The sequence below is a fragment of the Tenebrio molitor genome, chromosome 3, assembly GCF_963966145.1.
Source record: "Tenebrio molitor chromosome 3, icTenMoli1.1, whole genome shotgun sequence".
NCBI lineage: Eukaryota > Metazoa > Arthropoda > Insecta > Coleoptera > Tenebrionidae > Tenebrio > Tenebrio molitor.
This window is the reverse complement of record NC_091048.1, coordinates 17,252,535-17,269,074: the sequence shown is the minus strand read 5'-3', so window position 1 is coordinate 17,269,074 and position 16,540 is coordinate 17,252,535. Positions and strand designations below refer to the sequence as shown.

The 16,540-nt window shown below is 33.4% G+C and overlaps 1 protein-coding gene across 6 annotated transcripts in view; it reads left to right on the top strand.

The window, feature by feature from the left end:
• Positions 1-16,540, top strand: part of LOC138125589 (serine/threonine-protein kinase 32B) — a 110,394-nt gene that overhangs the window by 79,240 nt on the left and 14,614 nt on the right. For 5 of the 6 annotated variants that reach the window (XM_069041001.1, XM_069041000.1, XM_069041004.1 and 2 more), the window contains exons 4-5: positions 15,395-15,560; positions 15,614-15,773. In XM_069041001.1, coding sequence (XP_068897102.1) covers positions 15,395-15,560; positions 15,614-15,773 — 326 coding nt within the window. Of the gene's footprint in view, positions 1-15,322; positions 15,341-15,394; positions 15,561-15,613; positions 15,774-16,540 lie in introns of those variants that run through there. The other variant, XM_069041003.1, reaches the window with a different exon arrangement.

The window sequence follows — 16,540 nt, the reverse complement described above, 5'->3', positions numbered from 1 at the left end:
ACTTTGGTTTTTTAGTCGTTAATTAAATGCGTAAAATGAATTTTCATTTATGTCTCTATTTCAAAGCTAAGTACCTAACAAAAGCAGCAGAATAATCTACTCTGACTATACTCGTATTTTAAAATATGTAATATCACTACTTTACAATTTTATAATTTGAATTTCAAGGAAATTGTTAAACAGTTACCAAAATGAAAGTTTTTCATATAAAGCTAGCTTCGTGCGGGTAGATTCGTTGTACAGTAAAAAAAAAAAGGTTTTCGTTCTACCATTTCCATATAAGGGCTTTTTCTATAAACCACATAATGTCATTTCCCTGCTTTTTTGATGTCACAAGAAAAACTTCAAAGTGATTTGTAATAATTGTCATTTATTAATGACACTAATGACTGCATTACATCATTTTTTAGAAATGTCTAAAAAATGTTGGCCAAGAGGCCAAGATTCCGTGTCCGGAATAGTACGTGTTCACTGTCACTTACTTTGAGAAATGAGTTTTCAAGTGCTCGTAGGTCCAGCCCAATAAATTATTTCAATGTCACAATGTCACAAAAAAAAAACAACAATTAAAAACAAAGAATGTAAATTGTGATATAAGTTGTGTTTGAGGGAAAATCTAATTGAAGTTGCAATGCTGTCAAAGTGTGTTAAACAAGCGTCGAAAAATGAAATCATGTGTAAATCGAAATCAGAAGTACTATTCCGGCCAAAAAATTTCATCCACCCTTTTCCTGTCATTTCACAAAAATTGGGTTTAGTTTAAACTTTATTGTCATTATGACTGACGTTTGCAAATTAAAATTTGAAATTTATTACTGTCAGACATAAGAACATAGACCCAATTTGATAGACACATGTCAACATGTCAAGTGAGGTTATTCGTTCCTAGAGCCTGCTTTACAGCATGCGTGAGTGGAATGACAGTTGTGGACGAAATTTTTTGTCCGCCATTGTACATTTTTTTAATTAAAACCCAACTACTTGTACCAAATTAAAGCAAATAAATGTAATTGTAGTAACAACAAATACTTAATGTTAAGATGTCTTGTAAACACGCCGTTACGAAGCAACTGCTCCGAAAACTCGCTAAAGAAATTTTCAAATTTGCTTGACCCTTTTCGTTGCTATTTAGCCCCCTCGCAAAGTGGTGCAATTGTTTGTTTACTGAAACCTAGTTTGAAGAGATACTATATCTACGAGTATTAGTGATGCTTCCATAAAAATCTGTGTAATTCTTTAGTAATAAGCGGCCAAAGGATACATACATAAATACATACGTACAGTTAATTTCAAAATTATAGAGTAGACCTAATTATCTATAGTGTGAAATGCACTTACATTTTTTGTCAATGATCAAAGCCAAAGAAGGGTGGTCGATCCGGAGCCTAGCCCAGTAGGTATTATAACATCGCCAAGAGCACCGTGCAGAGGATAAAACAATAGTATATTATAAACCAAGGTGAAGAAGTTCATGATTATAGCCAGAGCGCCAAGATTAGAGCCCGAGGCGTGCCGAGGGTTCTAAGGCGCGAAGGCTATAAGAAGGGACTTCTTCACCGTGGTTTATATACTATTTTTTCCACTACTAGATACGTTAAAACCCTTTCGGATAATAATTATTAATTAAATTATTTTGTACGATGCGACGATCCGAGTTCTCATTTTTCAACGGTTGCTATGAAAATCATCTACGTTAACCAATGAAATCAATGAGAATTTTTCGTTGCTAGGAGACGGCTGTTCATTATTCACCTAGGTTAATAATGAAAATTATTATTAACCTTGGGAGAGAAATTCTACTTCTGGGGTTGGTTCGAGAGTCAATAATGAACCCTTCTGAGACTAGTAGTGGAAAACAATATTATGGTGTTCTCAAATATCTGCGACGTTTTATGTTGTCAAACTTAGCTAACCTATTTAAAAATACGACTTCTTGATTTTTCAGGTGTACCTACTCTATAATTTTGAAATTAACTGTACATTCAAATTTTGCTTCTTACAATATGTTAAGAAGACAAAATTTAAGATAGGAAGAAGAAGATAAATATGATAAAGTGTATTACTATTCAAAATTATTATTAAATTATTGAAAAGAAATAACTTTTTATAACAGTATATTATGATATAAGTTTATAAGGAAGCCTTTAAAGCACGCGCGACGAGTTTAAGAGCACGACGCGTAGCGGAGTGCTTTTAACGTCGCAAGTGCTTTAAAGGCCCTTATAAACGTGTAGCTATGGTCCCTACAACTACCTACCAACCAAAAAAAAAAATTGAAATTCTTTTTCCAAAGTAATCTGTGTCACTAATCGTTGATATAGAAATGGTCAATTGTTTTTGTTTCGTTGCTACTATAAATTGTGTGTAAATGTCTATTTACCATTGTTCAAAATATAGGTGAATTTGTTGTTACTTAAGCGACCTTAAAGCTTTAGTGTTTTAAGGGCCCTTTTTCGCACGCATTTTAGTGTCAAAAACAGGGATTATGATTCAGGTATAATAAAAAAGAATTATTTTATTTCGATTACTATTCTAACTTGTAAATTTGAATAACTACCCGCAAATAACTACAATATGCAATCTACAGTAATTAGTTCCTAGTTGAAAATTAGTTATCCTAGTAAAAATAATCACCGCCAGGGCCTGGAAGCTGGTGCGCTCACGCATCGTGACGTCACAACCGGCATTTTCAATATTTGACGTTTCATTTGGGTCTTGAGATCAGAGATTATTTACTAAGATTTTTCAGAATGCCTCACCGTTGTTGTGTACCATTGTGTAATTCAAATTAAGATAATGGCCCTAAAATGATCTGTTTTTGTGTTTCCCTAAAAATAAAGATGATCGAAAAAAGCGGATTAAAGCCATACCTTGCACAAACTTTGAACCAAAAAAGAGCAGCAAGGTAAGTATGTATTTATTTTATACACGCTGTCTTAAAAAACGGCCCACGCTATAACTTTGCTATTAATGACCTAAATAAAAAAATTATACAGGAAACGAAAAGACTCTAAAAACATTACAAATCTGAGTGAGCATATAATTTTTATACCATCTACCCATTTATGGGCAATGGGCAACTTTTATTTTTCAAATGGTAACATATAATTTTTTTATTGATTCTGTTAGTTTTTTTTCTGATTGTAAGGACATAAAAAAAACTATAGCCTTTGATAACAAAATTTCCGAGAAAAAAGGAAAATATGAAGATTAGATTTACCCGTGGTGGTGAGTTAATGTAAGAAGTCCCATATCAAATTTGACAGTGGCGCTAATATTTCTGTAAGTACAGTTGCGGAATTACAATTTCGGGCAGTATTGTCAATGTGATGATATAAATTCTAAAATAACCTTTACGTTAATAACCTCATTTTTTACTCTTGACATGTTTTTGTCTTTTTGGCATTCAAAAATTGTCATTTGTGGCATAATAACAGGTAAGCAACATATCAAAGCAATGATTTAATTACACTGAATTACACAATTAACTGAAAATTTAAAATTCAAAATTGACTGGGTGACTGACAGAAAAGTTTATTTTTTTTTTGTAATTTGCCTCCATTTTGATTCTCTAATAGCCATTATTTCACGAGAACATTTTACGAAAATTTTTAGGTTGGCAAAGCTTGATCTGTCATGCGTCTCAGTTTAAATTACAAAATGTACAAAGAATTATTTATCAGGATTTATCAGGCAACAAATTCGCGACCGTATTTTTGCCAATTTCACGTATTTCAGCGAGCAATAAATTTTGGTCGTCAATGTCATTGCAAAATTTGGTTAGATTGTCACAAATTTAAAAAATGTCCCTGCCTGATTATGCCCATGTCAACAAAGTGTCAAAAAATGAGAACAAAATGACAATTAATGTCATACAACATGATGTTAGGTTATGACATTTACGACTGTTTTACAATGGAGCATTTTCAATTATTGCGTCAAAGAATGACCTTGACGACCAAAATTTATTGCTCGCGACTGTACATGAAAGATTATCTTCCATATTCGTGTTTTGTGACATAATTTGAATAAAACAAAAGGCGACTTTGAAGACTTGATCAAATTTTCACTTTTAAAATTAAGACATTACCAACCGCCACAAAAATCCCTAAATCTAGGAAAGTAAACATTTTTGTTTAAAAACGGCTTAAAAAGGGCAAATTATAAAAAATAGTATAAAAAAACCCGTTTCATAGACCTTGAAGCACTCATTCTTTAGAATAACTCGTGGCTACGCCACTCGTTTTTTAATCTTGAATTCGTGCTTGAAGACTGGTCTTATGAAACTTGTCTTTTAATATACTATTATAACATTGCATATTAACTTGACAATTTTCAAAATTGCGCGCCTATGAACTGTCAAAGAAATGTCAACTGTATTCTACCTACAGAGTTGCCACATAAATTTTCGTGCATAGTTGCCATACTTATCTACAATCATTTTGAATCACCCAATATGTACTAAAAAATACGAAGATACTCGTAGTTAAACACTTATTTTCCCTGATAAACATTTTAACGAAAGTGTAAAATTCAAATAATTATTCTGATCCTTATGGATTCTTGCCTTTCACAGAGGTATTTTTTTTATCACTGCATGAATCTCGGTTTTGTCCACTATTAGAGAAAAGCAAATTTCACTGAATAATTCTTAACATTTAGCGTTAAAAGGAAAGAATGTCGTATTTCAAACTACACGTAATTATAAAGGACTTAATTAGGATTTCATGAAAATTAATTAAAACGTGCAGTACAAAACCCGCCGCGTTTTTCTTGTTATGAATAAAATTTACACCATTTTTTATAGTATAAAAATAAAACGCTTGTTATAATCGCTGTAAAGTTCTAAAATAATTTTGCTCGACTCGGTTGGTATTTTTCTGCCGTAGGATGGCGAATCCCCAGGGCAACTATGAAATTTTTTCGCAGAAGAGGTCGGACCAGAAACCCTTTATATTTGTTCGCTTCATACATCCCGGGTCCGGTTAACTTTATTAAGCAAGGATTGTGGACTGGAGGCGATTTTTAGCTATCCGGGGCTTAGTCGGCATGATCGGCGACAGCGAGCGTATCTCATCTAAATCCCCCAATCGACAGAAACACCACCGGGGCGCCGTATTCTCAGTAGTAAACTTCACATAAATTGGTTAGAGGCTTGAATTTTATTTGCAAGGGGAAGTTCTCGGCGACGATAATTGTGCGAAGCACAACAGCTACTGTTGACTGGTAGCTTTCAAACTTAATCAGTGTCTCATTCGCCGAATCTGCCGTGGAACGAGGAAAATATTTTAAGTTAAAAGCAGAGACGAATCATGAACAACCATCAAAAGCGACGTCTAGAAGGTGGAATCATTAAATCGAAAGAATCATCTGGCCCACTGGTTCCGAATCTCGTTTTTTCCCTGTTACGTTAGCGGAATAGCCAAAAACGGATCTCTAACACGGCATTAAATTAACATCTTAATTTTGTTACATTTGCGAAAGCTTTATGAGTGTCCTAGAACGTTAAGTGGATAAAATGAGCAAAAACTGAAGTCTTTTTGGAAAAAGTGCCGTGTGGAAATTTGATTTAATTTAAGACCATTGACAAGTGCCACCGTTATCGCTGATAATAATTAGTTTAGGTTATTGATCAGAATTCAGAATTGCATGCTACACATAGATAAATATATTGATAGATAAATGATAAATAATCAGATTCTAATTCAGTGCTGGCGAAATCTACAAATTTGTGGAACTATCGACTGTTTAAACTGACCTATGACACGATCTCGCCTCGAATGCCAAAGAACCTGAAGTCCGTGGAAATTGAATTTCTGGAGGATCTCATATAAAAAACAAGTAGTGAGATTGGGAAATTCAAAGCTGGTTTCTGTTATTGGCCAAATGGACCGTCAAAAATGTTGTTTGGTTGGTTTAAAATCAAATTTGAAGAAGGTGCATAAATGAAAAAAAAATGTAAATAATTACACTACCCGACATTTTTGAATTTTTTTTATAACTGCAGTGAAAACACCGAATCTGGGGTAATTAGGGTCTGTTGATTCTATAAACGTCAACAGATTTATTCTAGCACGTCTAGATTCCGAGTTAGGAATAACATGTGACAACCCATATGCATTAAGGTTATTTTTATTAAAACAGTAAAAAAACTTAAAAATCAATGATAATTCTATTGCAAATTGTTAACAGACTAAGGAGGATTAAGTACCAGTACAATCCAATAAAAAACTTATTTTTTTCTTTTATGCGGGCTATCATCTTCCTTTTGAAGAACCCAACAAAAATCACCCATCATAGCGGGATACCATATCCCCTGGTACATATGCCAAACACAACTTAAGCCCATCTTAAGCCTACTTAATTTTTCTAGTGTACTCTTCATGCTTGTAAGAGAAATGAATTTACAATGAATATATTATTTTATTTTTCACTTTAGTATAATTGCATGATAACCCCTAGGATACGAAATACGTAAACATGTCCATAACAACCGGGGAATAAAACAGGGCGTAATAAGAATAAGCGGGCGTAATAAGAATAAACGGGCGTAATGAATTCATAACGCCCTCATCAATTCATAATTGCAAAGATGCCAATTTTTTTTTTTAAAGAACACGTATAGTGAAAAATAAAATCTTGTATGCACCACGGCGTCACCGCATGATTACGCCCATCAAACGATATCCATCTCTCGGGCTAAAGCCCTCGAGCTGGATTCATCGTTCTCCGGGCGTAATCATCGTTGTAACGCATAAATAGCTAATAATATCTATTCATTTTGATTGTGACCAGTCCCTAGTAACTTTTCAGTTGCTAGGTTATTGATAGGGAATTGTAGATAACACTCCAGCCGCAGTTGGCAACTCACAACGACTTGCGCAAACGTTTTTCGACGTACAGTGTGCGCATACCTATAAAAATGAGTTTGGGTACGAAATTTCAGAATTCAAAAAGAAAATGCCACGTTCGTTGTCTTGTCAAAGTGGAGAACAAACGGTTAATATTGACTTGTTTCGAGACATTTATTGAAGCCAACGGAAAACAACTCACAAAGACGAACATCGCCAATAAAGTTAGCTCTATTTGTGCTATTTTGTTATACACTTTGGCCAGGCGTTGTAAGTATTGTAGTTTGATGCTCTTTGCCTTTTTATCCCCTATAAAACATTTTTATGAACTTTGTGTTCCTTGCTGTCCGATTAGTTTTTATCTAAAAATATTTCCATTAATCAATGGAATTAATTTAAAGGTATTTTTCACGTTTTCCTTATTGCCAAATGACCATTTCCTTGATTCTTCATTTATAGCGATAAATACATTGAGATCATTGCTTTACCACCATTGTTAAGTTTTGACAATTTTGACATTTTCACATCACGTTCACACCACACAAAAATTTAGTGGAAAACGTATGCAGCACACAGCTAAACAGCGCCTACTATTTTTTTCGTTGTGGTCACAATCAAAATGAATAGATAATACGCGAGTACATAAAAAATGTTCATAGGTGTCTAGCTCGCAAACGTGACGTGATGGAATATGGAAATCGGGTGTCATGTACCAAAATACCCCAAAAAAGAAGACGAGTCCATAACTCCCTTATTTATCGGAAGATTTTAATTATCTGTACACCAAATTAAATAGTTGTTAATAGACTACAAAACGGCCTAATAAATTCAAGTATAGCCCCATCGGCTTTAAGGGCACACTGTCAAAATATTTTTTTTCAAATGGGATGACATATTTTTTTTTTTAGTAATTCTGATAGAGATTTTTATTCTGAAAACAACAATGTATCACAAGTATGTATACACTTAATTACCAAAAATTTCACCAAAAAAATTTAAAAAAACGCTACAATCGTCTATATTCCATTTTGCGCTAAACATTGGCGGCATATCTGCGCAATTCCACATGTTATTATTTGTCATTTGTTTTTCCAGCTACCTTAATTTGGTTATTACATTGTAACGCAATGCATTTTGATAGCTTTTCGCTTGGTGCTCGTCATTTGTTTCAAAAGTTAGTGTAATTTTTTTATGTGAAGTTATACCTACTTGTGATACATTGTTGTTTTTAGAATTAAAATCTCTATCAGAATTACTAAAAAAAAGTATGTAATCCCATTTGAAAAAAAATATTTTGACAGTTTAGTCTTGAACCCTTGGAGCTATACGTGAATTTATTAAGCCGTTTTGTAGCCTATTAACAACCATTTAATTTGGTGTATAGATAATTAAAATACTCCGATAAATAAGGGAGCTATGGACTCGTCTTTTTTTTGGGACACCTGTAGTTCTAATAAATGAAAGGTATAAGAAATTCTCATAGTTGGGTCAGTTAGACAAATCATGTCGGGTAGTGTAAATGAAATCGAAGAACTAATAATTGGCCTTTTGCCTTGCCCAATTGACGTAAAAATATAAATAAACAATAAACAAATGTCCCCAGATTTGAGGTTTGGAGATGAATTCGAATTCGAAAATAACTTTTATTTCATCCTGTGTCAAATTTCAATACTTTACGTCATCAGTTTGAATCCGGGAAAACGCAAAAAACGGCCGGACGCCGGTTAAGTGTTGCTATTGGAAACACAAAAGTAACAATCGCAATAACAATTATTCAGGTTTAAGAAATGTTTTATTCAAAACTACATCTAAATTCAAATTAACAATTTAACTATTTCGGCCACAAAGAAGATGCACTTACTTTCTCAGACTAAAAACGTTAGTTCACAAATAAAATAATACAACAATTTAAACCAAATCTAAAAAAATAGGCCAGCCAGTATAACCTCTTCCGTAATTTTCTTGACATTATTTTCTGATTTCCATTTACAAAAATGGCTGAATTGTTTTTGATTCCTTTCACCAGACTTGCTAGGTATTAATTCAGTACAGGCTTCTGCAGATTTTCTTACAATTTCTGGAGGATTTGCTTTAGAAGTCATTTTGACGCACAAAATTATTTCAACAAAATAAACAATTGCCAAACAGCCGTTGCTAATCATGTTCCAAAAATGTGACTAGATTTGGAGCTTTTGTTGAATTATTTTGAAATTAATTTCAATGTTTCTTTCAAACGAAATTTGAGGCAGGATGAAATAAAATACATAACGACATTCGTCCGTGAACTCTTTTTACAGTACTCGTTTCGAGTTTCAAGACTCGGCTCCTTCGTCGCCTCGTCCTTAAACGTCGAACTCGTACTGTAAACTATGAGTTCCCGGACTTATAACGTTAATTACTATTTCATGCCGCCGGCCGTTATCGACGGTTTTGCATGATTCAAAATCCGCCGGGAACCTAAATTCCCGGCCTAGTACTTACAAAAGTGATCTTGACTAAAAATTCGCTAGAGAATGGGCAGGCAGCATTGAATATAGCCAACGGACTCCGTTTCGGTTCAGGGACGCGAGGGTCGCGGGTTCCGCTTGTGAAACAAATTTTCTACTTTTTAAAAATGATTTAAATTTGTCGGCATGAAAATTTTTGTGGATTACACGTCCAGAAAATGATATTTTGCGAGTGTGAGTGATATTGCGTAGCCGAGGCGAAGCAACACGAGCACTCGCAAAATATCATTTTCTGGACTTGTGATCCAAATAACTAAGTAAGGCCTTGTGTACAAAAAATAATTCCATTTTAATGCAACAAGATCGTTGTTCGCATTTATTTCTATTTCAAATATGTTAACTGTCACTCTCTAGTTTTCAAAAGTCAGATTAGGTTATTAGTGTTGTGAAGTTAAATAAAGTCAACCAACTGCTGTGCTTGCATTAAACTTTTAGTAGTATGGCTCGAGCGTCACTGGACTAATGGTCGGGGCTATCTAGTTACTTTTATTTATAACGTTATACGCTGTTTTACTTGCTAATTACTTTTGTCCCTAGGGGCGTCTAAGCTTTCTCCAACGAGCCCGAGCGTATCTATTTTATTTTATTCGAATTTTGACAAAAACAAAGTTTGTGTAAAGCATTAAAACGTAAATGTAACAAAACGACTTCGTCATTCTCGCAGTTAAATATGCCCTTTGCAATAGTAAATCAAATTTCTGTAGATACTTTCAAGCTTATGATATAAATTTTAACGAACAACTCTAGGAACGAGAAAACTAAATGTTACATGACTTGTGAGAAACAATTTATTTTTTCTATTTAGCGTATACTATGGCTATTTGTGTTACACAATTCAATCAAAAGTGCAGATTTTTTTGTGTAAGGTTGCCAGTAGTAAATCTGGCTGTCAACTGTCAGTACCAGTACTCATTGTCACATCCACTCACAAAAAAATTAGATTACACGACAAAAATATGCATATTTGAATAATAATAGTCTGTGTTGAGGTAAGCTTGTAAGTAATGTAGAATATTTCCACCGCTAGAATCATATTTTTTAAATTAAGTCTACGTGACTTAATTTAAAAAATATAACAAAACAACAAAAAGTACTAAAACTAATACAATTATTAATCACATTTGAAACAAAAATACGTAATCATGTTGGTACTCGCAAAATGTTCTGGCGGACTTGTACTCCTACGTTGGACATGATTGTGTCGTTAAGATAGCTTCAAGTTGATTGACTTGACTTTGATCTTTGATTTTTTTATTAAAAGGAATTTTGTGTTGAATAAAAAAATGTAATGAACGTTCTAACTAATGGGTTCCATATTTATTCTTCAAGTACAAAGCACAATTAAATAAAATTTTAGTAAAACAATCGTTTTTCTACTTTGGTATCCTAAAGTTCGTTTGTGACACTAATTTTAGTTTCAGAATAGTATATTATATTATAAGTGATAGAAATGTATCATTATACAAGAGTGAGAATTTTGACCGACGAGTGCGATTGCGCACGAGTGGGACACTTCTCACGAGTTTCATAATGGCATTTCGATCACGTGTGATATACGACGTTGAAACTATTGCAAAAAATCCAAGAAATGAAGTTTCATTCAAGTAAAATGACAGCTGTCAAATTTAGTCACTTGAGAGTACTTTATGTCAAGTTAAATGGCAGCTGAAAAAATTTACTCACTAGTGAGTACTTTATCTCACTTGTGATTTCTGTCACCAAAAACAATGGTCTGAGGTAACTCAAAAACTTTTTTTGTTTGATTGTCGTGAGTTAGTGGATTGCAATAATTTTAATACAAATTAAAAATACCTAATAGCTATTTTTTTGTTTTGATTTCACACTTTATCCAGTTTCGTTGTCTTAATGTGCCGTAAAAAATATAAATTTGTAATTTTCGCACCATATGAAAACTAATTATGTACGTATTATTATTTATTATTATCAACGCGTAATAATCTAGTTACTATTCTGTCAACGAAAATCTCAATTGAAATATGTATAAAAATAATAATAGTCTACGATTACGTTACTAACATAAAAACGTTGAAATTTTCTGCGTGTACATGTTCACATTTTTAATAACAAATAAAAAGCAAATTAACGCTAAGCAGAAAAAATATTATATGCAATACATTGCAAAAAGAATGTTTTTTTTTCACTCGCATTTGTCCAACGGGCTCCGCTCGTTGCACAAAATGTATGACACGTAAAAAACACTCACATGTTGCAATGTATTGCGTAAATAACTATTAATTTATAACGATTAATAAAATCACTTTCAACTCCAAGCGAATGATGATACAGGGTTATTTTCAATGTTTCTAACATTTAGTTGGTCTAGCGGCGCACCTAAATAAAACACACAGCCACCTACTTATAATAACCTGCAAAAATTAATTTTTTTGTAATTTGTCTCCATTTTGATTCTCTAATAGACATATTAACGAACGCGACGTCATCATCTGGGATGTCCTTATAGCCATTAGTTCACGGAACATTTTACGAAAATTTTTAGGTTGGCATAGCTTGATCCGTCAGACGTGTCAGTTTAAATTACAAAATGTGCAAAGAATTATTTATCAGGATTTATCAGGCAACAAATTCGCGACCGTATTTTTGGCAATTTCACGTATTTCAGCGGGCGTACCTGAAAGATTATCTTCCATATTCGTGTTTGGTGGCAGAATTTGGATAAAACAAAAGGCGACTTTGAAGACTTTATAAAATTTTCACTTTTAAAATTAAGACATTACCAACCGCCACAAAAATCCCTTAATCGAGGAAAGTAAACATTTTTGTTTAAAAACGGCTTAAAAAGGGCAAATTACAAAAAATAGTGTAAAAAACTCGTTTCATAAGACCCTGAAGCACTCATTCTTTAAAATAACTCGTGGCTACGCCACTCGTTTTTTAATCTTGAATTCGTGCTTCAAGACTGGTCTTATGAAACTTGTCTTTTAATATACTATTCTTACTAAAACTAATTAAGTATCATTTATTCTTTTATGTTGACTCTTCCCTTTGAAACGATATCTGTCTTGTTACTTTTGTATATTTGTATTAATACAAACAATAAATCCTTTCCTCTTTTATATTATTTATAAATAAGATCACTTTCGTTGGCATTGACGCCGTTTTCTTTAGGGCGCTTTTTGTTGTGAACTAGATAGTATTCTAAATTCAACCACTGCTAATAGTAATTATACACCAAGGTAGAGAAGACATTTTTTTAAGCCGAGAAGCGAAGCTTCGAGGGGAAAAAAGAAGCGAGGCTTAAAATTGTCTTCTCTACCGTGGTGTATATATTATTTTTTTCACTACTAGATACGTTAAAACCCTTTCTAATAATTATTATTAATTAAATTATTTTGTCCGATGCGACGATCCGAGTTCTCATTTTTCAACGGTTGCTATGAAAATTGAAAATCGTCTGTCTACGTTAACCAATGAAATTAAAGAAAATCTTTCGTTGCTAGGTGACCACTGGTTAATAATGAAAAATTATTAACTAGTAGGAGAGAAATTCTACTTCTGGGTTCAGTTCGAGAGTCAATAATGACGCCTTCTAAGACTAGTAGTGAAAAAACCTTATTAGACTATGCTTTGAAATAATTTGTCCATTCAGAAGGGCACATAGAGAAACTGAAATTAGCAGCTGCAATGACAAAAACTGCTATTTGACAATTATCCTATTCATCTTCATTGCTCACTAATCAATAATAAGGAAAGGAAAGTGATTCATCATGCACATCATGTCCTTGACGGAAACAGGAAACTTGGAATATTTACACATTTTTATTCGTCAACATATAATAGTCACTTTTCATGTCACGATGCTGAAGTGCTTTAATGTTCTTAGAAAAAATTCTCTTGTTTCTACCTGAATCCAGTCTATCGACACTTCTTCGTCGTCCGGAAAATAAGTACAACCAAGGTGCTTTTTTCTTTTGAGTACAAATAATAATCAAAACAAAAGTTAACTGACAAAACAAATTCTGAACTGTTTAAATTGAAAAACATGATATTGTATCGCAATTCAGTATTCATACTTAGGAGAAAACAAACGATTAACGACAACATAATCACAATTCAGACTGCAAACTTCTGTAAAGTTATGTGCGTACGGTTACCAAAACAGTAAGTATGTGTATAAATAATCACGTACAAAGTGTTCTTTTCGTAAATAATTAATCGAAAACCAGTCCCATTAGAGTAACATTTTCCAAATACCAACGTACTTCACATTAGCGGTTAACTTGTTTCTCACGAAAATTCCGCGAGAAATTTGATAATCAATATATCCCATTTATCCATTATCAGGATAAGTATTTCCATATAAAATTTTTACTGTCTGAAATACGTGTGTTACGAGTAATTTTAACCAGTGGAAAAGCTTGCCAATTTTATATAATTTTTCTCTATAACATTTTTCAAAATTCCCGAAAGATTTTTTGCCCCCCAATTTTTACTAAACGAGTCGTTTTGTGTAATTAATTAATTATCTAGTCTCTAGTTTTTGTAACCATGAGTATTTTTATTTTGATTATTTAATTTTTTCTATAACAATATAACATTTTTGACAAGGCTTTGTTTCTATCTTAACAGAAAATTTTCATCCTTTCCCATTGACGGGTACATATACACTTTGATGGCTAATTTATTCCAGATTTTAAATCAATTTGTAATGTTTTTTCGTAAAAATGTTTCATAAATTGGCGAGTTCGATCACTGGTTTAAATTAACACACGTATTTCAGATACACCCTGAATATACACATAGCGTTTATACAGGGTGTTAGGTATATGCCCTGCCAAACTTTAAAGAGAGCATCAGAATGCTGATCAGATTTTAAAAGTCCTAAGTCGTTTTTGGCTCAGCTGCACAGTTCAAAATTGTATTATTGCAGTCACTACTACCGTAAAAAATGTAAATAATATCCTTGGAACCGAAACTTTTTCTTAATTGTGATTATCAAACGATGGGGTACCTTTTTACCGCACCCCATTGTGAACGACATTAGCATCCAAATAAAAAATGGTAGAGGAAAAATCCAATTTTGCCTAATAAGTGATAATGAACTGTTTACATTTTGGCAGATCATTTACCTAACGCCCTGTAGATAGTTAGCTGTTGGCGGCATTTCCGAGTTTGTGTTTGTGTGATTAAACTTGTAAACAACATACACTTCAGCTGTTTAAGCGAACCATTGATTTGTAAAAATAAGCAGAGTTTCGGTGGCATTAAAAAAAAGTGGAACTCTCCAGTTATTTATGCGGGCATTCGACCTCAAAACAGTATGCGATTTTATTTAAATTTTATTCATTACACAAGAAAAATATGCTCCAGTTAAGTTTGCTTGCTCTGGCCACATGTTAACATTCTCTTTGTGTGTGGTTTTTTTTTTTTTTTTTTTGGTCAGAAAATTCATATGTAGATGTGTAGAATGTTTTATCTCTATAACTTTTCGAACTGTTCATGTATTACAAATGTGACGCTGAAACTCTAAAAACTTGTAAACAAGATAAATGAGAGACAATCTAAATAATTTATTTGATAAGTCACATTTTAAGTTTGTTAATTATTGGGTGTCATAATTTAGAGGATTGCCGTAATTCATAACAATATTTAAATGGATATGGCTACTGGTGTCAAGCACTTATTAAAACAGGGAGGAAAAATAACTAAGTAGATAATTAAGTATACTTGAAATTACCTTGTTTTTCAGCTGGAGAGTACGTAAAAACAAGATTATCTCATTTGCATTCGTAAAAAACTTCAACCCGAACGTGTCCAGCGTAGACGGTAAACACAATATTTGATTTATTTACGTCAATATCGCATGATTTTCTTTTATTCGTTTTGACATTATTGTATTTGTTCAGGTGTAGCTCCTGCTTCCATAACATAAAAACGTGACACGAAAATAAAACGCGTTTCGTCTCTGTCGAATTTAAACCCGGCGCATCCACCATTTCAATGGTTGAGTTCGTTTTAATGATCGCTGCATAAGTGGATAATTTCCGTTTTTTTCAGGTGTGTATTGTGCAGAAGAAGGACTCCAAGCAAATGTTCGCCATGAAATACATGAACAAACACCAGTGCATGGAACGAGACGCTCTAAAAAACGTGCTCAGGGAGGTGGAAATATTGACTAGATTAGAACATCCCTTTCTTGTCAATATTTGGTTTTCATTTCAAGGTGGGTACAAGCAGTTGACACGGTTATCCGATAACCAATTTTCTTCGTCGCAGATGAAGAAGATCTCTTCATGGTGACGGACCTGTTGTTGGGAGGCGACTTGCGTTATCACATTCAACAGGAGGTGAATTTTTCAGAAGACGCCGTCAAATTGATGGTTGCTGAACTCGCTCTGGCCCTTGACTATCTTCAGTCGAAGCGAATCATTCACAGGTCAGTCCTAGGTCTGGTATGAAGGGGAAAAGTTTATTTTCCTCGCGATCGATCAGTGTCAGTTAGAAAAACAAATCTCGTTTCAAACAAACTGGGGATAAATAATAATTTCGCCCTTGCAGCGACGGAATTAAATTGGAATTTGCGAATCCGGGTAAGGGATTAGCTTGATAATAAAGGAAAAACTGACCAATTTTAAAGTTTGGAGAGTGAATCTGTTTTATTAAAGACCACCTCACATTCTAAGTATACAGCTACGAAGCATCAAGTAATGAACTTTGTGTAAACTTTCCGGAGCCATATTACGTTAGTGACAATATTTACCCCTAAGGTAATGTTTTGAAACGTGGTCTTTTTCTGTTACAACACTTACCCAATGAAATATAAATTATTTAGTGTTTACCATAGCAAATAAGCAACTACATTGCCTTCATGGGAAATAAATGGAAATAATGTTTTCTCTAGACATTTGTTAATCTACAAAGTGATCATTCGTCTTTACTCTGCTTTGTGAGTACATACAGGGTCGCTAAAAAGTATGGATACAGCTAAATGTTTTCAGAACGGTTTAGCAGAACTCGTTGAAATTTGGCACACAGTTAGAAGTGTTTAAATTCTATCATCTGAGATTTAAAAAAAATTTCTAACAAGTTCTGCTAAACCGTTCTGAAAATATTTAGCTGTATCCATATTTTTTAGCGACCCTGTATGTGCAAATGCAAAAGTAAAAAAGGAAACAAACATGTTGATTGAAATTCCAGCAGCGC